The following is a 24,192-nucleotide window of genomic DNA, read 5'->3' on the forward strand; positions in this document are numbered from 1 at the left end:
CTAAAGCAAAAATTAACACTAATATTGTAATGCTGAATCCGGGAGAGCTTGACTGGAACCCAACAGAGGTTCAAAATTCTCCTCCCAGCAGCTCTAACTGGAACTGTCAGGACATTGACACTAGGAGATTTTCCAGACTGGAACCCAGCAGAGTGGATTCTCTGCAGCACAGCAGAAGGAATCTGGTAACAGAACTGGAACCAGCACACCTGGATCGGATCGGGGCAGGCACTGTGGCTGATGCAAAGGGACTTTTCCTCCAGGATGTGCCCCTGCCAACCCCTCACTGCTGATTCAGGACTGTGACCTGCGTGCCGAACACCATGCCAGCATCCCTGCCCCAGCGCCACTGCATCATCTCCTGATGGAGACCAAAGCACAGCGGCTGTAAAACACGGAGGGAAACACCTCCTGCCCGGATGCGCTCCCTGGCGCAAGTTTACCGAACACGCTGCTAAGAAGAGTTGCACTCCGAGGAGTTCCGAACCTCTCTCGCAGCAGCTGTGACAAAGCTCCCTCTGCTGGAACGCAGCTTCACTCTTTACTCAGTGCCACGGACACGGCACACAGACATCCCAGAGCCCGCCTCGGAGCCGAGCTGTTACAAACACAGACACATCGTTCTGGGTATTGCAGGTGCAGCCTTTATTAGTAGACTCTTGTCCGTCATCAGGCAGAAATAGCAGAGAAGCAAGCAAAGGAAAAAAGTCCTGAATGAATATCAATGGCAACAGTGTTAACTTTTTACTTGGTTATGGATTTTGCTTTTTTCAACTGAAATGGTTTTGGCAAGTTCGTTAGTTTAAAAAAAATAAAATTAGGGCTGTTCCCTCCCCTAGCACACAAGATCTGTGTCCCTGTGAGGCAGCACTGCTGGAAACTGGGAGAGTCAAACATGATTCAGCCAACAAATGCCCATAGGGATATTTGCCAGAAGTGACATCTTGGGGCGGGTTATTGGGGTTTATTTTGTGGGTTTTTTGTTAATTTCTTTTTTCCTTTCCTAACCTGTTGAATTCCAATTTCAATTGTATCATTCTACCCCCTACTCAACAATTTCTCGTGCCCTGAGCAACAACTTGGTAATGTGTAACACTGGTCCTATGGAAAGGAACAGCATATTAGTCTGCACAGATCCACTGAAACAAAGCCTGGATGGGGGAAAAAAAAGCTTTTTAATACAAAATTTTCATGCCTAAAATGTGTTTGGTAGAACTGGTATATTAGTTAAACAGGTTTTTATTTCCTGGGAAGCATGCAACTTCCAAATTCGTATCATTAACCACTCAGTGAAACTAAATGATGAAAAGTAGGTTAGTTTATTTTCTTACCCTGCCTCCTGCCAACAAAATCATTACTCAGCATCACAACTGTGCTCTTTCCAATCCTATAGAATTCTGTGTGCTAGACTGGATCCTGATGGAACAAGCATTGTATTTTCTCCACACCACCCTGCAACAAACACTTGGAATTCTGGAGCTTTTATGTGCATAACAAAGGCTCAATCCTGCCCCATGTCCTCAGAAAAATTGCTTCAAAAGTCTGGGTTCCTAAAAAATTTCCTTATATAATACCACTGTTGAATACAACAATACAACTGTGTGACTTTACATCAGTGATCACTAAAGAGGGAAGCAGCCAGGACATTGTTAGCACTACTTGGGTAATGCTGACCCATCCCTAAGGGGCTGGGAATAAGATGTGGAACATGAGCAGTATTTATTTACTTCATGGTGCTCTGACAACAGAGGTTCCAAATTCTCCTCCCAGCAGCTCTAACTGGAACTGTCAGGACATTGACACTGGGAGATTTTCCAGAAAACTGCCAAACTGTAACCCAGCTCCCCATCACTGAGGAGAAGGAATGCTCTCCCACCTGGAGTGTAGCCCAGCCAGGAATCCAGGAATCCATGCAAAAGTGGTGGTCAGGAAGCCCCAGAGATGAGAGTTTAGAGCAAATGCAGACTGAGCCAACAGGCCAGAGAGAGAGATGGATACACCAAGTAGTAAATTACACACGGTAGTGGGACCTACAGCTGTGCACCAGCACATCTGAACATAGAGAGAGCACACAACACCCACCAGTACTTTTGAGTCCACAGCTCTTAAATCACTGAGTTTCAAGGGCTCACATTTTCATCTGCTCAGGTTCTGCTCCCTCCCCTTAGTGACAGAGACTCATGAGGCCTGATAAAAATGTAACATTAACTTCCCATGAAGGAGTTCCCTCCTTGGGATGCAACTCCATGATTTTAAAGCTTTTCAAACTCTTCATACAAACAAAAAGTTGAAACATAGAAAATCTCAAAATTCCATTTATGTTATGTAGAACTATATATATATATATATATATATATACACACACACATATTTTCTTAAAATAAAAATTGGGTCCATTGTCTCCCCTCTAGATATAAACTCCAAGTCTTGCTTGAAACTTTCAAATATATTTTAGGCCTCTCTGAGAAACTCTGCCCAAGATAAACATGTGGAAATAGTAATACCTGTAGACAAGTCAAGTTTCCTTAGTATTTAGAAAGCAACATTTAAAGCACATTTTTTTCTAAAAAGATTCACAGTGATACAGCTCATGAAACATTTCCAAGTTGCAATCAGGAAACTTCTCAATCAAGATCAATCTGTGACTGATTTATCTAAATATATACCTGTATGAAATCATAACTGAGGAACTGATTTAAACAAGTGTTTTTCTATTGAACTGTACATTATAGAGAAGACTCTGAATATAAAAGTGGGGATCAAAAACACACATCCATTTTGTGCTCAAAAACACAAATCCTTTTCTGCTCGTTACACTCAGTTTGCCATCAATCAGGAGCTCTGGTTTCCACAGGAAACAGTGGCAATTAGAAGTGGACAAACCACAATGATCTGGAGAACAACATAAAACCTCCCTGTAGAATGGAAGGTCAGAAAGAGGTAAGCTGTAGTAAGACAGGAGTTAGCATTTCCACTGGAAACAAGCACAGCCACTACTGAGAAGTCATGAAACTTGTCAGCTTTTTCTCCCCAATATAGAAGTAGGATGGCAAAGAATATGCCAAAAAAGCTACTTGACCATCAAAATCAATGGGGAAATGTAATATGAAAAATAATAGTAAAAAAAGAAATTGGGCAATATGTTTTGCTACAACTGGATGAAACTTCTTACTGGACACAAGGAAAGTCTGAGCTACAAAACTCTCATTTCAGTTAAGTTTCCCTTCTGTGAACTCATTCAAACTTACACTCCCTAAAGCAAAGGAACAAATCCATTCTGAGTTAGAGGTGCACTTGTAGATAAAATCATTATAGAAAATTCCCAAACTGAAAGACTTGAGAGAGGACAAGCTCTCCTCACAGACTGATGCACAGCATTCTTGACAGGGTGTCCTCCTTCCCAAACACCAGGCTGGTCAATCATTAACTCCATGGCACTCATCAGCATTAAGCATTCCTCAGGCACACAGGTCACACATTAGGAGCTTCTGAAGTGTTTTTCAACCACAACAATGAGATGACACTGGAGTCTTAACAGTCACTACTAAAAGGGATAACAATTCTGAAAGAGCTGACATAATGGAGAGGAGGGGAAGAAATTAAAAAATGAAATCAAAATTCCAAAGCCATCACACTGGCAATTCGTGTGAACGTTCATTCTCACTTCCTTCAGCATCTTTTTCACTCTTGTATGTGGAAAGGAATAAGTTTTCTATCTGAGTCAAGAACTCTTCAGCAATGAGGCAGTTTGTTACCTTGCCCAAAGTCTTCCTCATGCACTCCAAAAGCTAGGCAAAAGAAAAGGAAATCTGTTTTAAATTGTCATTTCCCCCCTCTTTTATGTGGTAAGTATTGCAAAGAGATTTTTATTTATCTATTTAGGATGAACACTACAAAAAGTATTTATCCATTGTAAATTTAAAAGGAACAGGGCGATCTAAACCCAAGTCTTTAAAACCAATTACCCAACAATTGAATTTCAGAGCATTCTACCAACTCAAGTTTAGTTTTACAATTTATAAGCAAAAATGTATTGAGAGGGAACAAAAAAAAAAATCAATGTGTGCAATTACTGCGTGCAAGTTTTCTGTTTATGTCTTTTGCTTTGGGCAGAGTTTGTGTCTTGTTTGTGCCATAATGGTACAGCTGCCACTAGTCAGAGCTCCAGAGCAGTGACCACACTGACTGGAAAATTTAAAGCTCCTACTTATCCATGACAAACACGGCACAGCATTATTTTACTGATGGAACAAAGGACCAGGAAGGCCAAATCTGCTCCTGAGACATGTGCAGGTCTTGACACTGAAAGCACACAAAATGCTAAGGAGAGACCTGAGTAATTAATTGCCATTAATTCCCCTCAAACTTGGTGTCTGCACATAACCACCCCCACCTCTCTGAGAGGAGGATCTTTATTTTCACTGTGTTGAAAGTAAATAAGCTGCCCACAAAATTAATTTATTAATTTACATCTCTGATTTGTAAAAGTGTAACTCCATGTGACTTCTGACATGAAACAGAGTTGCATTTAAAAAAAACATCTACTATAAAAAAGTTAAGAGAAACAAACTTACTTTCTGCAAACAAGTCAGGTCAGAATCTCTATGAAAAATTTTATCCATGGGGACGCTGCTGTTGGAAGAAAAACAAACAGGAGTGCTGGAGAAAGCAGCCATGGGTCTTGACTGAAAGGTAACAATAAATGTATAAAAATTCCAACCTGCCTGGTTGTAACAGAAGTGGACACAAACCTGTGGCAAAATCTGTATTTCTCAATTATCCACCTTGTTTTTTCAAATACTAATTCCCACTGTGGCTCCTCCAACATCTGTTCCATTTCAAATTTGTAGGGCAGGCCTGCAACCAATTGAAGATCATTATTCAGTGTTTCTGCTACACTCCACTGTTTTTTGTCCTGTTCAGTTTAGGTGCAGTCCCTTCCCTTCCCATAACTGTTCCTCATTTATTGTTGACTGCAGAAGCCTGTAGTTCTGTTACTTGACAACATTAAGGAGGTTAAAGGATGACGTGTTTTGGATTCCAAATTTAATTCTGGTGGGAGTAGGAACAAATCTGTTCTGCTCCCTGCCCTTGCCAATTCCCATTCCATAAGGAAGGACAGAAATCTACAGCAAACCCAGAAATGAAAAAATGAATTGAGTGTTTCTAACTTAGTTGCACTTTTGTAGTGTAAGAGTTACATAGTTATTAAATTAATAAAAAAGGTTTGGTTTTTCAGTATGAATGGGCTGATAGTGAAGTGCTGACTACTGTTTTCAATTTCAAAGGAACTTTGCTCAGAAATCAAGAAATTCTTCTAGCTTACTGCAGGTGGGGGAAGAGAATTCTAGAAAATATTTGGAAAGAATCATCAGAAAGTTATTTTCAGAACACAATTAGTTTACCAAAAACCAGGGAGGAAAGAGACTGTACATTTCAGTAAATCATTTCCAAAGAGCCAGAGGAGATGGCATTTTGTAAAACCTTGACTTCAGGAGCTAAATAGAAATCCGAAATCCTCTGACAGAAAATGCACTTGACTACAAAAATGTCTACTTCTCAGGGCAATAGAGTTTGTCAGTATTTTATCTATATATATCTCAGTATATAGAGTTTCAGTATTCAGTGTCAGTATTTTAACTCCCCCCCTCAAAGTGGGATGTGTGGGAGAAGAGGATAAAAGTGCAGGAGTCTCAGGGTGGTAAACAGGAACTGGGGCACAGATGTGGCCACTGCTGCCACTGCCCAGGACTGCAGTGAGGCTCCAGGCAGATGGGCTCCCTTGTCTGCTTCCACTGGAAAAACAGAGGGAACTGTGGGCTCACAAGGGCTGGCTACACCTGTGCTAATAGAACTGGAAACCTTGGAGTGTGGATGCAAAAAACAGGACTTTATAGAGGGAGGAGGAGAAAGAACAGGCAGGTACCAGAACCATCTACTGTTATCAGGGGAATTTTCCTCAAATCCATGTCAGGAAAAGAGTAGAAGATCTGACCATCACTTGCAATACAGCGAATTTTATGTGCTATGTCCTTAACTGTTCAAGAAAGGAAAAGACCCTGTTTTCATGAAATGCCAATGGTATTTTTAATCAGGAATTTGTTCCCTTAGGTGGGGGTTCATGCCAGCACCGTTTCAGCTGTCATGCCTTGTGTTCCCCTGGACAGCTGGCACATTTCTTTGATCCTCTGACCTGCTGAATGCCACGTTACTCAAAAATTAAGAGTTTTTGACCACTGTAGCAGCCAATTCTTTGCTATTTACTTCAGTCTCCTTGAGCAGAGAATCTGTTCAGAATGTTGTAATGCAGGCCCAGTAAGACATGGGAAACAGTTTCTAAGCTGTCCACATGGATTCTGTATGTAAATAACAGGGACTTGTGTCCCAACCCTTTCATTTCTTTGAGGAATTGTGGGAACTAACACAGAAGATCAATCTTGTATGTATTTATAGTTGCATATTCCTATCCTGACAGCACCGACAACCCACAGGTTTATTCTTAGTGAAATTCCTGGGTTTATCCAGCACATGTTACCATTATAAATGACACCATTTATATAATGCCATCATATTACCAATATAAATACATAAATACTGATTTCTCAGGTTCAAAACCAGACATCTTCCCCTTAACACCCAAAGAATTAAGACACGGGATTAAACAGGGGTACTTACGATAGGAACCATCAGAACTGATCTCATCACTAATGACCAGACAGGTGATCTGGGAATAGGGAAGAGGATTATTCCTGTTGTAAGGGCTTATGATCATCCCGATGAACATGGCACCACCCCTGGAGAAATAGCTCTAAAAAACACCAAAAACACCATATCCAAAAATCCAGTCTTATTCAGAGCAGCAAAGCTGAAACCTAAAGAACAGCTTATCTGTCAATTCTCACTGAGCTGCTGTAAGACACACTGGTGCAGCAGTGCAAAGCCCAGGGAGGCTTTAGGCCGCTGCTGGGTGTTGGTGTGTCTCTGCTGTACCTGGTACTTGGCCTGCGTGTCGATGTCGCGGATGGAGGGGCTGGGCTCGAAGGCGGGGTGGGAGTGGTACCAGCCGATCACCTGGAAGCCCCTGGCCGCCAGCGACTCCGAGGCCTGCGTCTGGGACACCGGGTCCATCTCGCACTGCAGGCCTGTGCTCAGGCTGTTGCACGGCTCTGCTGCACACACCTGGGGAAAGAACCTCCGGCTGCACCAGTGCAAGGAGCCTGCATCAGGCTGCAGGGGGTTACTGGGCCCAGTCCTGCATTCTCCCCACAGTAACCCCTGCAGTGCTACAGGCTGGGGACAGTGTGGCTGGACGGGCCCAGGAGGAAAGGGACTGGGGGTACTGGCTGCACACGGGCCAGCAGTGTGCCCTGGGAGCCAAGAAGGCCAATGGTGTCCTGGCCTGCATCAGAAATAGGGAGGTCATTCTGCCCCTGTACTCAGCACTGGGGAGGGCACACCTTGAGGGCTGTGTCCAGTTCTAGCCCCTCACTTTGGGTTGGGAAGGACGTTGAGACACTTGAGTGCATCCAGAGGAGGCAATGAGGCTGGAGAGGGGCTGGGAACACAAACCCTGTGAGGAACCACTGAGGGAGCTGGGGGTGCTCAGCCTGGAGAAAAGGAGACTCAGGGATGACCTTATCAATCTCCACAACCCCCTGAAAGGTGCCTGTGCTCAGGTGGGGTTGGGCTCTCTCCAAGCAGCACTGACAGAACCAGAGGACCCAGCCCCAAGCTGCACCAAGGGAAATACAGATTGGATATTAGGAAAAAGTTTTTCACAGAAAGGGTGATAGTTCTGGAATGGCTGCCCAGGGAGGTGGTGGAGTCACCATCCCTGGGTATGTTTAAAAAAGACTGGATGTGCCAGGGTTTAGTTGTGTTAGGGCATGAGTTGGACTCAATGATCTTAAAGGTCTCTTCCAACCCAGTGATTCTGTGAATTTTGTGAATCAGTTACAGAAAACTTACAGAGTTTTAAGAGGCATTCACTAGATCTTCCTCATGATGCAGTTGACACTTGAATGTAAGCTTAACTTTCATATTTCAAGACTACAGTAATCAACTTCAACTTTAATATATTTAATTAATTGCCTTTTAGAAATAAGTTACATCTATTCAAAGTCTAACTATGATCATTTCAGTTTTAATATAATAGAGAAAATGTGAAAAGACAAACACTTACTTCCACAATTTTATCAGCTTCAGAGTACTTTCCACCGAGCAGCCCAATCACTTCTGCCAGAGACACGTGAGAGTGCTGGAATGAGATCAAACAAGTAGGAAAGTCCAAAGTGGGATTTCTCACAAGGCAGTGACTTCTCAAGGATATGCAGAAGGAAAACTCAAGACAACTCAAGACTCTCAAATACCCAGTACTTCCATTTAAAGCAAACAGAAAAGATTAAATTTGCTCATTATATACACACCACAGATGTAGTGCAAGAAGGCAACACTTCCATACAGAAGGCAATGTAATGTGTATGGAAGTTCAAAAACTGCAGCCTGGGCAGTGCTGAACAACTGCACACATTTTGGTACAGCCTGTTATTCTTGAAAAAAAAAACCCCACACATTGCTCTGCAAACACAAAATCAATTCCCAGACTGGGAGAAAATGAAGCCATAGATTTCAAAGGGCAGTCTGTTTCAGAAAGTAGCTTTAAGCAAATTAGATTTAAAGTATGACAGAGAGTAGTAAGTAGTAAAACTCTCAGTAAAGTAGCAAAGCTCTTATTAGTTTTTCTAGAAGGTCAATAGTTGTATATTAAGCACAATACAAAACCCATTCATTTTAGGGGCTTTATTTAATACTAGATTCTCAGACTTCTAGGTCTGACTGGAAAAAAATCACAGAATGGTTTGGGTTGAAAGGAACCTTAATGATTATCTCATTATCCTCCCTGTCATGGACAGGGACACCCTCCATTAGAACAGGTTGTTCAGAGCTCCACCCAGCCTGGCCTTGAACACTTCCAGGGATGGGGCAGCCACAGCTTCTCTGTTTTATTTTCTTTGTCTTGTTATGTTGCTCATTAAAAAAAACCAACAAAACAAAACAAACCCACAGCACACACATCACAGCTTTTTGAAAGATAAAACTTAATGCTCACCAAATCCATTATTAAAAGTGCTTCAGAAGACACTTTCACCTGAAAGGGTTCCTGAAATGATAAACACAATGATAAGAAAAGTAACCCAAGCAATGGAGCTTTCTCAGTAATTCACTCAGAGGTACATACCTGCTTTTCTTCCGTGAACAAACAGCACGGTATCAGCTGAAAGGGATCAAAGGAACTATAAAATGAAAGAAAATTTCTCTAAAGATGTAGGACAGTCAGGAAACTTTTCAAGTTTCCCACTGTCTCCTTGGGAGAGGAGGAATAACCTTGTTGTCTTCACTGGATTTTCTCATCCCACATTAGGGTGGCTTCCACCAAATACCAAAATATCACTTCCCACACTCCTGAATTCCAACACAGAACATCTGAAAAGCATCCCTGCTATTCCAGACCAGGATACATATTAATGCTGTGCAGGGTTCCAGCCTGACACTACACAGGACATTGTTCCATTTCTGGCAGATCTATGTTTGAACACAATGTGATCAAATACCTTTTGATTTGTCTTGAACCTTTAGAAGATTTTGCAGGTTTCAGTTTTTCCTCCTCTCTCCTTCTTGCTAATTCCTCAGCTGAGAGATGCTGAAAAGATTTTTTAAAAAATTGAATGTTTTAATAGCTGAAGTGCTTTTTCAGCCCTGATTGCAAAACCAGCCCAGAATAAATTCTTGATATCCCTGCCCTCTTAATCTAATTTGTGTATTACAAGACTACTCAAAATAGAGGCAACAGCCATGGCAGAACCAAGCAGTGTGGAAGGAATGACAATCTGAGATCAGGTCCACAAGGTGCCTGATAAGAGAAATCTCTCACTCTCCAAATCATTCAAATTCAGTAAAATCACAGCCCACATCACAAACCAGGTGTAAAACCAGGTGTGACCATCTGCCATTACAAACCACAGCCAGAATTTATCATGCCCCCTCCTTAGGGATATTTTCAACCTTTGTTTCCATTCAAATATGTATTTTACAGGAAGTGTTGGAATTATTAACCCACAGTTACTCAAAAATAGGTATGGCATGATACCATTACAGAAGTAATTGTTACAGGCAATTACTGAAAGGTTGAAAATTAAGAAGGCTTTGTATACAGGAAAATTGGATGTTTATAGTTCTTCACTTTTGATGTAATTTGTAATTGTAGGAACAGACATGCATTTTCTTTCCAATTCTCCCATAAAATATTTAACCTTGCATGAATTTTTTAAGCACTTAATAAACCACAGTATTACTGGGGATATTGCTAGTAGCAGAATTAATATTAGGAACTCATTATCACCTGCATAATGAGCACAAGGAAACCATACAGGGCTGAAAAAATAACATTTAAATGTTATTCTCCCATCCCCTACCGTTACCCTAAAGGCAGTTAACTGAAAGCAACGGGTCATGAAATCTCCTACAAGACAAGGCAACGAGTTTTATGGGCATAAAACCCCTTTGCAAACCCCAAATGCAGCTGTATTAATCAGCATGAAGATGTGCCAGCTGTCCAGCACTTTCAAATTACACTTCCACAAGAGAGGTTAAATCCCTAAGACACAACTGTTCCCTTGTCTGTTTGATGCAACAGCACCTACCAGCAATTAGCAGGAACTGATGATTTAAGGTAAGTTTAAAACACAGGAGGGTTACCTCAAATGTCTGTCCTTCCAAATCCTTTGCATCACACCAGTTTCCCCACGGGTCCCGCACTCGCCGTCTTCTCGTGCGCTGAGGCAAGAAACCACCATGAGTCAAATCACCCTGGAAAAACTGCATTTCCTTCAGCCAGGCAGCCAAAAGGACATTGTCCAAGAGGTCACTGCCCCAAGAATGGCACTGACACTGCAACACGTTCCCAGAAAATAAGGAACACCCCAGATTTCTGTAGAATTAAGTAGTTCATAATCTGTCAGGAATTATCATCAGTAAAGTTTTTGGGGTTTAAGGCTGTAAAGCCTGTTAGTGTTCCATGGAGTATCAGCACTCCTGACAGCACCAGAGCACTGATATCCAGCTCTGAATTAACGCTCAGACAACACACAAAGCTATAAACTCAGTGTGTTTACATTTAGTGTATGCTACAGTTCTTTACATTTCAATTTATTATTTTTAATGTGGGATTGATTTAGTTCTCCTCTCATCAACTGATTTACTTTGCTGTGAAGTACTTAAAAATGCTACATTAAGTGTGAATATAAAAATTAACTCTGGCAAGCCTCGGTAATTCATGCAGTTATAAATGAGTTACTGCTGCATTTAATTGTGTGCATAGGGCTCTCAGTAAGCCATAACACATACCTACTGTATTGACTGCAATGCACTTCACTATTTTGTGGCTAACAAATTATGGGGAAGAGGGGATTCAGGCTGCAGGGGAAGGCCTGCAAGACAGCTGGAGTGAAGGACCTGAACATGTGAGTGTGTGTGAGACACCAGTACCAACACTGACATCTGAATCACAGGGCACCCTTAAGGAAACTGCAACCTGAGTGAGAGGAGACATGCCCCGAGGTGCCCTGGCTTGCAAATAAATGCAAGCTGGGAGGGTTTTCCCCGTGTCCCCGCTGCCCCCCCATGGGCTGTACCATGGACTGCAGGCGCTGGGCCAGCTGATAGGCTTCCACCGTGTCCTTGCCCTCCCTGCAGCGGCTCCTGTCGGCGGGCTGGGGCCGGTTGTACACGGCCTGCTCTGCAGGACACACAGGGGACAATTGCCGTGTCAGCAGAGCTCAGGCTGCTCAGCACTGCCACACACACAGGAATGACACGGGTAAGTGACAACAGCAAATGGCACAGGCAGGAAGCAAACAGAACCCTGACAGCAAAGACATCTCTTGACAGTCGTAATTCTGAGTGGTGACGTAGCCCTCTCCCACTACACTTTTAAAACAACAAAACCTCCTATTCTCCTCCTTCTTCTTTCTAAATAATTTTTTAAAACTTTACTTTGGACAAAATGTAATTGCAGGACATTGCTCCTCTCCTAGGTGACTGTCATTCAGCTTTGAACCAAAATTCATTCACAGCCTCTAAACCAACATCAAGTTAGAGATGCATATTCACTTCTTTTAACAGTTCACCTAATTTTAACACTTGAATTGTTTAAAAACTAGCCCTGAGGACAAAGACATTGGTGTTTATCTAGAAAATAGTTATAATTTAGTGTGGGAAAAGAAACAATTACTTGAATTCTACCGAATAAGAAGAAGGGCAGAATTTCAGACACAGCTGGTATCAGGACACACAGAAAAGCATGAAACAAAACAAACATCCCACCAACTGGTGTGTCATTAAACATGAGGAAAGGGAAATAAAAAGAAAAAATAGAAAGTTTGTGTAAGCCTAAAATTTCTAATCCTGTTCATAGGTTACAAACTCTTCCAGATTTTCCAAAGTTAAGAGGGAAGATCTGTCAGAAGGTCCTTCCTAGCAAGGATGAATGTGCATGCTCTGTGTGAGCAGCACACCCTAACATGGGGCAGTCCTTCAGCACTGCACCAGAAGAGGCTCTTTATTGACTGTTCTTACAGAAATATCTTTACCACAGCCAAAGTTGATGGCTCCTATCAGCTCCAGGTAGGTGTGGATCCGCCCGATGCAGTTCACGTCCCCGCAGTTCTTCAGGCCGGGCCGCACCGAGGTCTTGTTCAGGTATTTGGGTTTGCATCTTTCCCTAAAACAAAGCACAGCACCTGGTGAAACAGCAGAACAAACCACAGGGGGATGAAGGAACTGGGGGACTTCAACTGAGGTCCTGTTTTCACTCTCTGTGCATTTATTCCTTCCTTTAAGCAGACACTGAATCTTCTCAGTTCAACACTTCTCTGGTGTCGAATGGAATTTTAGTCTCTCTTTGCAACTAGAAGCTGTCAGAGTAGAAGACAACTGAATGAGGAAAGAGTTAAACTCAGTAATTCTTTCTGCTTCAAAGCAAGTACAAACCAAAACTGGCAACCAAATTATTTTGAGCCTTCTACTACAAGTCACTATGTTTTCTTACACCACTCCTATGCAGACGGAATATAAAATATTTAAGTGCACAAGCACCACTCCCAATTGGTTCTTAATTTGAGGCATTCCTTTGGTCAACACTATTTGCTCTAGCTCAAGACTATTGCCTCTTGCTGCCTTTCTGTAAAGGCAAGGCTACAGAATTAATGCCATTGGTTATTTTAAGGAACCATTTGTTAAGACCATTCTTAGGCATAGGATGGCAAAAATGGCAAGGAAATAGCACAGCCAAAATAAATGCAGCCTGTTCTGGTACAGAACATTCATTTTCTTAATGCTTCGAAGTATTTTCATTGCTCAGCTTCCAGAATGCCAGAGAAAAAAATCAGGAAGATGCAAAAGAAGTATTAATAATGAATGCTCTTCACTGGCAAGCTACCATACAATTAATTTCACTCTATTCAGAAGTAAGCTATTAGTGCTAAGTAGTGTTTTAACTACATCAGACCAGGACGTCTTAATCATTTATTTCAGTAAAAGAAATTAATGCATCTCACCACTGATCCAAAATATAATTCCTGATTTTCAAATAACGCTCTGGTGTTTTGGCCTGGCGCCCTTCAAAGAATTCGGGAATAGCTTGCTTCTCTTCTTCCAGAATGATGCTTCTGTCAACCTCCACTTCTTGATCAGGTGGCTTCAGCTCCTCTGCTTCCTCTTGGTGATCTTCATCCACTTGGCAGGGAGAAGGAAAAAGCAATCCATTATCAGCCAGGTCTCTTTGCTCCTCACTGAGCTCCTGATCGGTTCCTTGTGCAGGACATGTGACTGGTCCACTTTGCTCAGCTTTCTCAACAAGGTTGTTGTACTGCTGGTAATCCAAATTCACAGATTTATCCCCATTCAGGTGCTGGGAACATGTTGCTGCCACAGCAGGAAATACCAACGCATCCACTGTCTCTGGCCTGGTGTGCTGAGGATCTTCTTTAGGCAAATCAGTTGCAGAACTGTGGCCAGCAGATGAAAAACCTTGTTCCACTGCTTTTGTTTCTTCAACTGGACTTTTTGGGATGACAGATAATTCAGATTTTCCTGTTTCTTGCTGGAAGGCAGGAGTGAGTAGTTCATCCATGTCATCAGTTATGTCCACTTCCTCATCATCTGACAGCTTCTCGATTTTCACCGCATTCAGGTTGGGGTCTGCACGGCCTCTCAAGTTTCCAGCTTCCATTCCTGCCCCGTCTTCCATGGGAAGGCTGCTCCCACACTGACTTTGCTCTTCTTTTTCTGAATCACCATTTTTTGCCTTAGGAAAATATAAATCACTTTTAGGAGGGAAAAACAAGCCAAAATCATCTGCCTCCCAAATAATCAGGACTGTTTTATTTGAACAGCAGATATTCTGAAGTGTTTCTTTTTCAATTTATCATTTTAATTTAATTTAATCCATTGCAACTGACTTTTACACAGCATTATGAATATACTTTAGGTGAAGTATAAATTTGCATGTATTTCCAGTCAGAAAGCCCTAGAAAGTAGTTATTTCTTCTTAAAGCCCATGAAATCTGAAATAAGGCTGAAGCTAAAACTACAACACACAGCAGAAAGAGCTGTGTAGCAGAAAACCAGTATTTTCAAAATAACAACCAACAGTGTAAAGGACCACAATTATACTGCATTTATTGCTTAGTTATACCAGCAATAAAACCAGTGGTCACTCTAGGAATTTGAAATCAAGTCTGACTTCACATTTAAATCTGCAAATAACGATATTCCACTTCTCTGAATAAGGGAATGATTAAAGTACCTGATTTGATAGTAGTGCCCTGAAAAGACAGATTAAGACCAAGCTACTCATGGGCAAACACCTTTTTGGCAGCCCCAGGGATGCTCCATTTACCTTGTTCCTGAAATACTGCCGAGCATAGCTCTTGACTTGCAGAACCGTTCGAGTGCCGATCAGTTTGGCAATTTTCGTCCACCTGCGGCCAAATTTCACCTGAAGCAACAAAGCACATGGAAGTGACCCCAACTCTGACATCCCAGACATGGCACTGCACGTGTCAAATGAGCTCAAAACCTCATTATTCATTAAAGTGCACAAACACTACAGCAAACCCATGGTAAAGGGCCTCGCTGTTTATGTTCTGCCAAGAAGGAAACTGCATTCAGTAGTAAGATTTATTGTTATTCTTAACTGAAGGATCTTCTTCACCCATTTCAGGCACTCTGCTGCCTGTTATCCCAAGGAATCCTTGTGGTTGGCAAAGCAAACCCTTTTACAATTGGCACAACCATATAGTCTCTGCAAACTTTACAACAGTAAAGGATTTTACTTTATTACCTGATTTGCCTTCAGAACACACTATACTATACTTCTCATAGTTAATGCAGCATTGTGATTATACAACATGTTTATTCATGTCAACTACTTTACTGTTCAAGATAATCTCATTAATTCAATCTAAAATATTATATATATATAAACAAACTCACCAGTCCTTGTTCAAACAGCTCTTTTTCCTCTGATGTCCACTTCAAGGAACAGCCAGGTGATTTTGTGGGCGAACGCACCCTGGGAATGCAGGAAGCAGAAATCAGTGATTTCCCAAATCCAAATATTCTCCAATCCCAGTCACTCAAGGCACCCTCTGACAGGAGGACTACTCCCCATCTTTGGCCAAACTCAAAGTATTGCTCTAAACATGAATGTGACTCATAAATAAAATACTGAGAATCACATCAGCTTCTCCATCACGATGGAAGATTCAAGGCAACTCAGTATTCATCAGTGACATATGGCACAGAAATACATCAAAGCAGGCAACAGAAAAGGTGAAAAGGCAACTAGGATTAACAAATTTTTATCATAAAGACCACTGTGCTACCAAAAAACTCCACAAAACCTGGTTTACTCTAGCCTCTTGTTACACACAACAATATTTCTTTTTGTTGAAAGGTCTCTTAAATATTTTTTTACAGCCAAACAAAACAAACTTTAATTAATTTTTTTTAAATAGTATCTGGTAACTTAACAAAATCAGACACCATACTTATAAATGCAATTCAATCATTAAAATGTACATACATGACTTTTCCAGTTTTCTTATGCGGGCTGCAAATGCAAGAGTGAAAATAAAAATTAGTAATTGTGCTGCTGGTGCATATTCACCAAATTAGAAGAATTTTAGAAAGACTTTTCATTTCTACTTAGCTAACTAAGAATTTTTCCCAGACAGATCTTACCTTTTCATAGATCTTTTCTCCACTTCTTTTTGGTTGAGCCATATTTTTTCAGAAAGCGATTTATTAGATAAATAATATCTGAAATAGTCATTAAGTAAGTTTCCAAAGCATCAGAGATATTTTTACATGTGAGAATTTTAATAATCAGGTAAACTACACTGCTTCAGAATTACCCAGCTGTAGAAATAAATACTGCGGTTTCTACAGCAGGATTTCTGCAATCTACCTAGAAGTTGATAGGGCTTCAGTCACCTTAACAGGCAAAGATTTGTCCAGTTCTTTTGGAAATAGGAGGCTTTTTAGCATTCTACAAGAAAACATAAAACCAAACCAGCAAAAGGATACTCTTCTTCCAGCAACATCTTCTCAATGACAGCCCTGTTTTCTTCACTAATGCTGCTGTCCAACGTCCAGGGCTGCAAACAACAAAACCACATTTTAATACCTCAATTCTGTCACACTGTACCTGAGTACTGACAAGAAATAGTTTGTAAAAGTAAGGAAGAAGCAGTGGTTAAAAACCTAAAAGAGCATGTACCTGGAGGGAAGAGAGAACACAAGCTCTGATAACCTTGCTACAAGCAGCATTGATTGAAAAAATACTTACAAGACTGTTGCCAGTTCTCCAAGATGAATCAAGATAGTGATCCTGCAGCAGGCTTGATGCTGTGTTTTCATGATCTCTGAAAGAGAGCCCAGTGTTCAGAACCATTGTATTTTTAATATTGAATGGCATTGAGTTGTATTATCTCCACTTAACATTTCTACATCTTACCCCCAATAAGGGAAAAGCATTTTCTTGTAAAGGCAAACCGCTTTTCCTGCTGAGGAGAGCTCTTGCTTGCACAAGGTTTCATAGAATCCTGTCATACAAGGCTGTTAGAACCATAGATCAAAATCTGGGACTGCTTTGGTTGGAAGATCATCTCATTCCAACCCTCTGCCATGGACAGGGACATCTCTCATCAGACCAGGTTGCTCCAAGCCCTGTCCAACCTGGCCAGGGCTCACCACCCTTACATGGCAGAATTTCTTCCCAATATTTAATCTCATGCTCATATAGACTTCATTCAGTTTCTATTTAAACTTTTCTGTAAATAACTACGAATTAGAGATCTGTCAGTGATTAATGTCATTGATCGACTTCCTTTTATTTTCATGCAGCATAAGATCTCCTTAGCAATTTGTATAAGTACTTGTTTTCAAAAATCTTTACTTCCAGAACATTGTCTTGTCTGAAGACTAATCAGCCCTATATTCCCTGCAGTGCTACTAAATTAAACTCACCTACTGCTCTGAACTGCTTTGTGCAGCACTTCAAACATCTCTTTATAGGATAAAGGATCAGGATGAGTCTCCATGCCCAGAGATCAATACAACTCCTGCTTCTTTTTGAGCATATCCTGCAGAGGGTGGGATCAAGAGGCCCCTTTGCCAGCAGCCAGAGGCCCCTTTGCCAGCAGCCTGTCTGCAGCAGCAGCAGGGGCTATTTGAGGGCAGCGTCTCTGCTACAAACCTCTCATTCTCTCCAGCACCTGCAAGTGCTGGGTTTGAGGCATTGCAGTCACTGCCTACTCACTTCAGCATCCCTTATCTGTGAATTTGCTGGAGCCCAGAAAGCCACTGGAATGTTGGGCTGCATCAAAACAGCACGGCCAGCAGGGCTTTGCTCTGGTGAGACCTCACCTGGAGTGAGGTGCTGCATCCAGCTCTGGGGTCCCCAACGTAAGAATGCCATGGAAGTGCTGGAGCAAGCCCACGATGTTGATAAGAGCACTGGAGCACCTCCCCTACAAAGACTGGCTGGGAGAGCTGGGGCTGCTCAGCCTGGAGAAGAGAAGCTGGTGTAGAGACCTGATAGCAAACTTCCACTGTCTGGAAGAGCTACAGGGAAGCAGGAGGGGGACTCTTTGCAGGAACTGTAGTGATAGGACAAGGACTTACTGGGTACGAACTGAAAGAGGGAAAAATGTGGTTAGATACTAGGAAGAAATTCTTTACTTGGGGATGGTGATGCCCTGGCACAGGTTACCCAGGGAGACTGTGGATGCCCAAGCCCTGGCAGCGTTCAAAGCCAGACTGAATAAAACCTTGAGCAACCTGGTCTAGTGGAAGACATGTCTGTTCACGGCAAGGGGATTGGGATTAGAACACGTTTAAGGGCTCTTCCAGTCCTTAACATTCCATGATTCTATGAACCCGTTTTCTGCACCTCCCTCCGGGCGTTCAGCTTCCTGAGCCTCCCTCGCTAACACAGTTACACAACCCAGCACCTTCTCCATGGGTATTTTAAGGATTTTCCCAGCAGCCTCGCAGCGCTGTTCCGGGCTCTGGGGGATCGCATCACGGCGGTTCTCCTCACACCAGCGCTATCACAGCCCCGTTCTCAGTGCCCTTCCCGACGATGTCCCGCACCGCCGCTGCCCCTCTCCACGGGCACTCCGTGACACTCCAAGGTCTCTCCCGGAGCGGCGGGAAGCGCCCGGCCCCGGCTGCCCCCTCAGGAGCGGCTCTCCCCTCACGCCGCCCCGCCCGCCGCGGGGCACGGGGCGCGCCGGCCGAGCCGCAGCGAGCCCCTCGCGGCCCTCACTCACCCCGGCGCGGCCGCAGGGTCCCCCTCGATGTCCACCTCGGGCTCCTCCGCCGCCGCCATGACAGCGGGCCCGGCGCTATCGCGGGAAGGGGCGGACCTGGCGGCCGGAGATGGGCGGGAGCAGCGCCCCGAGGAGCGGAGGCGGAGATGGCGCTGGGGTAGGCGGAGCGCAGGGCGGCTGGAGCGGGCGGCGAGCTGAGGGACAGGGCCGGGCAGTCGGCGGACATGGCCTAGAAGTGGGGGGTCGCGGCTGGACTGAGGGGACATGGCCGACGCTGACGGGTTACGGCCGGACTGAGGGGACATGGCCGAGAACAGGGGAGACATGGCCGGACCGAGGGGACATGGCCGGGAGCTGAGGGGACATGGCCGAGAGCTGAGGGGACATGGCCGGGAGCTGAGGGACCGTGGACGGACTGATGGGACATGGCCACCGCTGAGGGGACATGGCTGAGCTGAGAGCCAAGGGGAAAGGGGTGATAGTCAGGCGGGGCCTGAGGGGAGTGCGGGAGGCGGCGGTGGGAGGCTGGAGCACACAGTGGTGAGGGGCACCCTCAGATATGTGGGTGCTGGAGCGCACAGTGGTGAGGGGCACCCTCAGAGATGTGGGTGCTGAAGCACACAGTGGTGAGGGGCTCCCTCAGATATGGGTGCTGGAGCACACAGTGGTGAGGGGGCTCCCTCAGAGATATGGGTGCTGGAGCACACAGTGGTGAGGGGCTCCCTCAGAGATGTGGGTGCTGGAGCACACACTGGTGAGGGGCACCCTCAGATATGGGTGCTGGAGCACACAGTGGTGAGGGGCTCCCTCAGATATGGGTGCTGGAGCACACAGTGGTGAGGGGCTCCCTCAGAGATGTGGATGCTGGAGCACACAGTGGTGAGGGGCACCCTCAGGGATGTGTGCGGGTCTGGGCCCCTCACTGTGAGAAGGACATGTAGGGGCTGGAGGTGTCCAGAGCTGGGGAAGGGCCTCAGTACAAGTGTGAGGAGTGGCTCGGGTGGTTCAGCCTGGAGAAAAGGAGACTCAGGGGTTCCTTTTCTCTCTCCACAGCTCCCTGTCAGGAGGGTGAGCCAGGCTGGGGATCAGGCTCAGCTCCCAGGGAGCAAGGGACAGAACAAGACCAAACGGCCTCCAGTTGCACCAGGGGAGGTTTAGATTGGATTTAAGGAAAAAATTCTTCACAGAAGAATTCTTCTTCACATTAGAACACCCTGCCTAGGTTGGTGATGGGGCCTCCATCCCTGGAGGTGTTTAAGAGAAGGCTGGACGTGGCACTCAGTGTTCTGGTTGACCAGGTGATGATTGCTCACAGGTTGCACTGGGTGATGTTGGAGGTCTTTTCCATCCCAAATGGTTCTGTGATCCTCTGAGCCTACATGGGCTCTGTGCCCCTAGGTCCTTCAAGTTTGTGGTGATGTCTGTTCCTTCACCAGGCATTGCAAGGATCAGCTTAAAGTGTTGTTTTATCGATAACAAAAATCAGCTTTAGTCTCATGCATTCTTAAATCCGTGTTTCATTTCTCAAAAGGTGTTTGGGTGTTTGTGGTAACCTGGTTTGTAATCTGAAGGGAAGTGTAAGGGTTGATTATCAGGGAAATAACCCCAGAGAACTTTCTGTTGATTCAGAAAGTGTTTCTGTTTGTATTTGTGTTGTCATATCAATACAAATATCTTGAACCAAGAAAGTCTGTTGCAACCTTTTTATTCTACATATTTTATCTTTGTGCTGGAATGAAAGTGAATTTAATAAATGGCAAATGTTGGTTTTTGTTCTCCCTATCTAAAAATGCAAAATCCAGACAATGGTATGACAAAAGATAGAAAGAAAAATAATTGTTAATAATTGTTGTAGTCTTGGGAATACCTTGAGGAAATACAGACATCTTCCTATTCGTAATAGATTTTTTTAACTTGTGAATTTTGCCAAACAATGCCTAACTAAGCTATCTATACAGGCTGATATTCACGGATATATGAAAAGATATTTTCTGTCTTTGTCTTGATTTATACTAGAAGAGTTCAAACACAATGTTTATAAGGCAAGAACATTTTATATAGGTCCCAAATATGTGATTCATGAGAGAAGCAGAAGACTAATCAGTGCTTTAAAGTTTAACAGTGTCTTTAAGATCCTTTTTTCCCAAGATCACCTCTGCTAATTTAATTCTGCCAGCTCAAGCATAATTCTCAATCATATTCCACATTAGCACTATCCAAATTACATTAAAGAGAATTCTACACTTAAATGTAAAGTTTTTTCCTTTACATCTTCATTTTGTTATTAACATTTTCTTTCTCAACAGTGTTAAAATTTGAGCCTGGTTTTCTGTTTTGTTCAACTCTGCCACTTGCAGTGGGGTTTTTCTGAGGCTGTTGACAGCGAGTAAATTTGCCTTTTCCCGCCGTGCCCCGCTGAGGAGGGCTCTGACAGCGCTGAGGTGCCCGGCCCTGCAGGCGCAGTGCAGGGCAGTGTCCCTGCTGCTGTCCCAGGCGTTGATGGCAGCCCCGTGCCTCAGGAGGAGATTTATCAGCTCTCCATGTCCGTACTCTGCTGCAATGTGCAGGGCTGTCTTCCTCCAGACGTTTCTGTCGTTGATATTTTTATTTTTCCCCGAGGCCAGGAGAAGTTTTAGGATGTCTGTGTTTCCTTTCATGGTGGCATAGTGCAGCGGGGTGCATCCATCCATGTCCTTAGCTCCAGCTCTCCCTTTCTTAGCCAACAGCAATTCCACGATGCTGAGGTGTCCTCTCAGAGCTGCAGCGTGCAGGGGAGTTTTCTTCTCCTTGTCCTGAGCGTTGGGATCAGCTCTGGCCTTCAGGAGCATCTCTGCCAATGTTTTGTGTCCCTGCTCAGCAGCCAGATGTAAAGGGGACTTTGCCTGCTTGTCCTGAGCATTGACAGGAGCTTTGTGGTGCAGCAGTTGTCGGGCAACATCAGCGTGACCTCTGTGACTGGCGACGTGCAGGGGTGTGGCAAAGTCCTTGGTGACAGCGTTAATCCTGGCCCCAGCACTGACTAAGAGGCCAACGAGTGCTCCATGATTCCAGAGGGCAGCAACGTGGAGCGGGGTTTCCTCAGCCTGGTTCCTGAGGTTTGTGTCCATGCCCTTGCTCAGGAGCAGAGCTGCGATGGAAGCAGCCCCAGCCTGCACTGCCAGGTGCAGAGCTGTGTCTGCAGCAGGAGTCCTCATTCCTAGGTTTGCTCCTTTTTCCAGTAGAACTTCTGCTGACTCCGCTTTGCCCATTTCACAGGCCAGCAGCAAAGGAGTGTAATGCTTTTTGTTGGGGGCATTGATATCTGTGCCTCTGTCAATTAAAGCCGCTACAACACCGTGCAGATTCTTCTGTACAGCTCTAAAAAGAGCTGACTCCATTATGTCAGCAGACAAATCTTTAGAATATTCCAAGAGTATTTTGAAGATGGATGGGTGGTTGCTGTTGAAGGCTCTTTCAACCGTGTTGGAATCAACAGTGGCTCCAGCTTCTAGAAGTACTTTTGCAGTGTTTTCAGATCCCTGAGAAACAGCATAACTGAGAGCAGTCTGTCCTCTCTCATCCTTTCCTTCAGTGGAGGCACCAGCCTCTAAAAGCTTTTTGGCCAGGCTGCTCTCATCTCTAAGAGCTGCCATGTGTAAAAAGGTGTGCTGATTCCTGCAGCTCCTTGCCTCTTCTTTCAGGAGCATCTTCACTATGTGGCTGTGGTGATTCTCTGCAGCCCAGTGAAGCGGTGTCTTGCCTTCCATGTCCAGAGTGTGTGTGGGAGCACCGCCTCGGAGAAGCAGCTTGACTGCCCCTCCGTGGCCTTTCTCAGCAGCCCTGTGCAGGGCTGTTCTCCCTTTCCTGTCCTGCACACCTGTCCTTGCACCTTTGCTGAGCAAATGTGCCATGACGGGGAGACGGCCATGAGCAGCTGCAACGTGCAGAAGTGTTTCACTGGAGGCGTTCAACATATTGAGATCATTGTCCTTCAGTGTTTTCTCTAACTCAGGAAGGGAGCCTTTAGCTACTGCAGCAAAGATATCAACAGCAGCAGGATCTTTTCTAAGCTTTGTTGCCCTTGAAAGTGGAGTTACTTTTCCTTTCTTCTTAATAGCCCCTTTGTGCTTTTTTCCCCCAGGTCTGTCTTTATTCCCCTGGTGCTGTTCGCTGCTGATTTCAAACCACACTTTATCTTTTTCAAGTAAATACCCAACCAACTGTCTTCTGGCATCTCCAATGCTTTCATTTACTTCACTGACGTATTTTCTTATCTTGCTGTAAAGTTTTGGTTCCACTTGCTTTAAACATGGATAAAAAAAGAGCCTGCAGGCTCGTTCACCTTGAGAAATGAGTATGTCTAACACCCGAGAGTTCTTTGCTGTTCGTGTCCTATAGAAACTCAGGACCAGTTTTTTTTCTGGGGTAAAAATACCATTTTCTATCAGCCAGTGAAGGAGCTGGTCTGGGTCATTTATGCCTTGTACAAGTTCCTCTTTTTTAGTCCTTAGAACTTCAATTGCATATGGGTTTGTAAACAGGCTGCTTGAATGCCGGATCATGTTGCTAATCAAAAAGTGAATTGAGGTATTGTTTGATAGAATTAAATAGGAAATAGCAAAGCAGGCTCACACAATTTCAGTCTTTTCATAGAACCATGAACTAACAACCATTGTAGATCAGTGCTAAATCTTTAAAGAAATCAAAACTCCCTCACCTTTGAGTTTCTGGTTGTTAGAAGTCCTTTGATCTTCTCTGTTCTTCCTTAGCAATGAGTACAGCTTAATAACAAAACAAAAGTCTGTGATATGTAAAGATAGTTCACTTGCAAAGCTTCTTCCAGATTTTTAATTCATAATTAGGGATTAAAAAAATGGTTTTGTGAATCTGGTGTTTGAATAGAAGATAGCTGTTAGTTGAGTTTCTCTGTTCCTCTGGCCAAGCTGGTTCCTAAATGACCAGTCAATTAAACATGACAAAAGAAAATTCACAGCATAGTTACTGTTGCCATGATCACACATTTGTGTGATCTGAAATGAAAGAGTGCACACTGCCAGCTATGCAGGTGAAAACCCTATAATGTAATGAAATAAAAGCATAAAGACCTAGATAAAAATAAACTGTATAAGCAGCTGGTTATAAAAAGTGATCCAGCCTTTCTAATATGAGCTACAGCTCCAGTCAGGGGTATATTTAAGGCCATTTAGCTTGTCATTCCTGCTCTAACCCAGAGTCTGTCTGGAAGTTAACTCTTTTCCATGAGGTGGATCAAGGTGTGTGATTCAGTGTGCAATATTTAAAGTATAATTAGAGCTTC

General features: G+C 43.7%; 2 protein-coding genes across 6 annotated transcripts; both read right to left on the reverse strand.

Annotated features, from left to right (window-relative positions):
• Window positions 1–621: 621 nt before the first annotated feature.
• MYSM1 (Myb like, SWIRM and MPN domains 1) lies at window positions 622–19,025 on the reverse strand. Of its 5 annotated transcripts, none has more exons than XM_071436839.1 (20): window positions 18,897–19,025; window positions 16,910–16,985; window positions 16,648–16,718; window positions 16,303–16,380; window positions 16,145–16,171; window positions 15,553–15,631; window positions 14,957–15,055; window positions 13,614–14,362; window positions 12,648–12,778; window positions 11,691–11,794; window positions 10,756–10,833; window positions 9,612–9,700; window positions 9,239–9,293; window positions 9,110–9,160; window positions 8,183–8,257; window positions 6,991–7,179; window positions 6,676–6,724; window positions 4,752–4,857; window positions 4,575–4,632; window positions 622–3,788 (listed from the first exon to the last, which is right to left on the reverse strand). In XM_071436839.1, the coding sequence occupies exons 1-20, from the start codon at window positions 18,953–18,955 to the stop codon at window positions 3,630–3,632; spliced, it is 2,382 nt and encodes a 793-aa protein (XP_071292940.1). In that variant the 5' UTR covers window positions 18,956–19,025; the 3' UTR covers window positions 622–3,629. The 5 variants fall into 5 exon arrangements, with proteins under 5 accessions (XP_071292940.1, XP_071292938.1, XP_071292937.1 ...); XM_071436837.1 differs by having other exon boundaries at window positions 4,575–4,629; window positions 6,676–6,808; XM_071436836.1 differs by having other exon boundaries at window positions 6,676–6,808.
• A 1,617-nt stretch (window positions 19,026–20,642) lies between these two features.
• Window positions 20,643–23,622, reverse strand: LOC139594556 (CARD- and ANK-domain containing inflammasome adapter protein-like). Its single transcript, XM_071436842.1, has one exon. The coding sequence runs from the start codon at window positions 23,435–23,437 to the stop codon at window positions 21,170–21,172; it is 2,268 nt and encodes a 755-aa protein (XP_071292943.1). The 5' UTR covers window positions 23,438–23,622; the 3' UTR covers window positions 20,643–21,169.
• Between the last annotated feature and the right edge of the window lie 570 nt (window positions 23,623–24,192).

This window comes from Agelaius tricolor, unplaced genomic scaffold (genome assembly GCF_023055355.1).
Source record: "Agelaius tricolor isolate 1412-34295 unplaced genomic scaffold, bAgeTri1.0.p SCAF_11, whole genome shotgun sequence".
NCBI classification, from domain to species: domain Eukaryota; kingdom Metazoa; phylum Chordata; class Aves; order Passeriformes; family Icteridae; genus Agelaius; species Agelaius tricolor.

Excerpts from the sequence above, each read along its gene's own strand:
- MYSM1 (XM_071436836.1), bottom strand. The coding sequence starts at position 18,955 with ATGGCGGCGGCGGAGGAGCCCGAGGTGGACATCGAGGGGGACCCTGCG. Across the intron at positions 16,719-16,909 it reads GGAGAACTGGCAACAGTCTT|CCCTGGACGTTGGACAGCAG; the intron begins GTAAGTATTTTT and ends TGTTGTTTGCAG. Across the intron at positions 8,258-9,109 it reads CACTTTTAATAATGGATTTG|CACTCTCACGTGTCTCTGGC; the intron begins GTGAGCATTAAG and ends ATCTCATTCCAG.
- LOC139594556 (XM_071436842.1), bottom strand. The coding sequence starts at position 23,437 with ATGATCCGGCATTCAAGCAGCCTGTTTACAAACCCATATGCAATTGAA.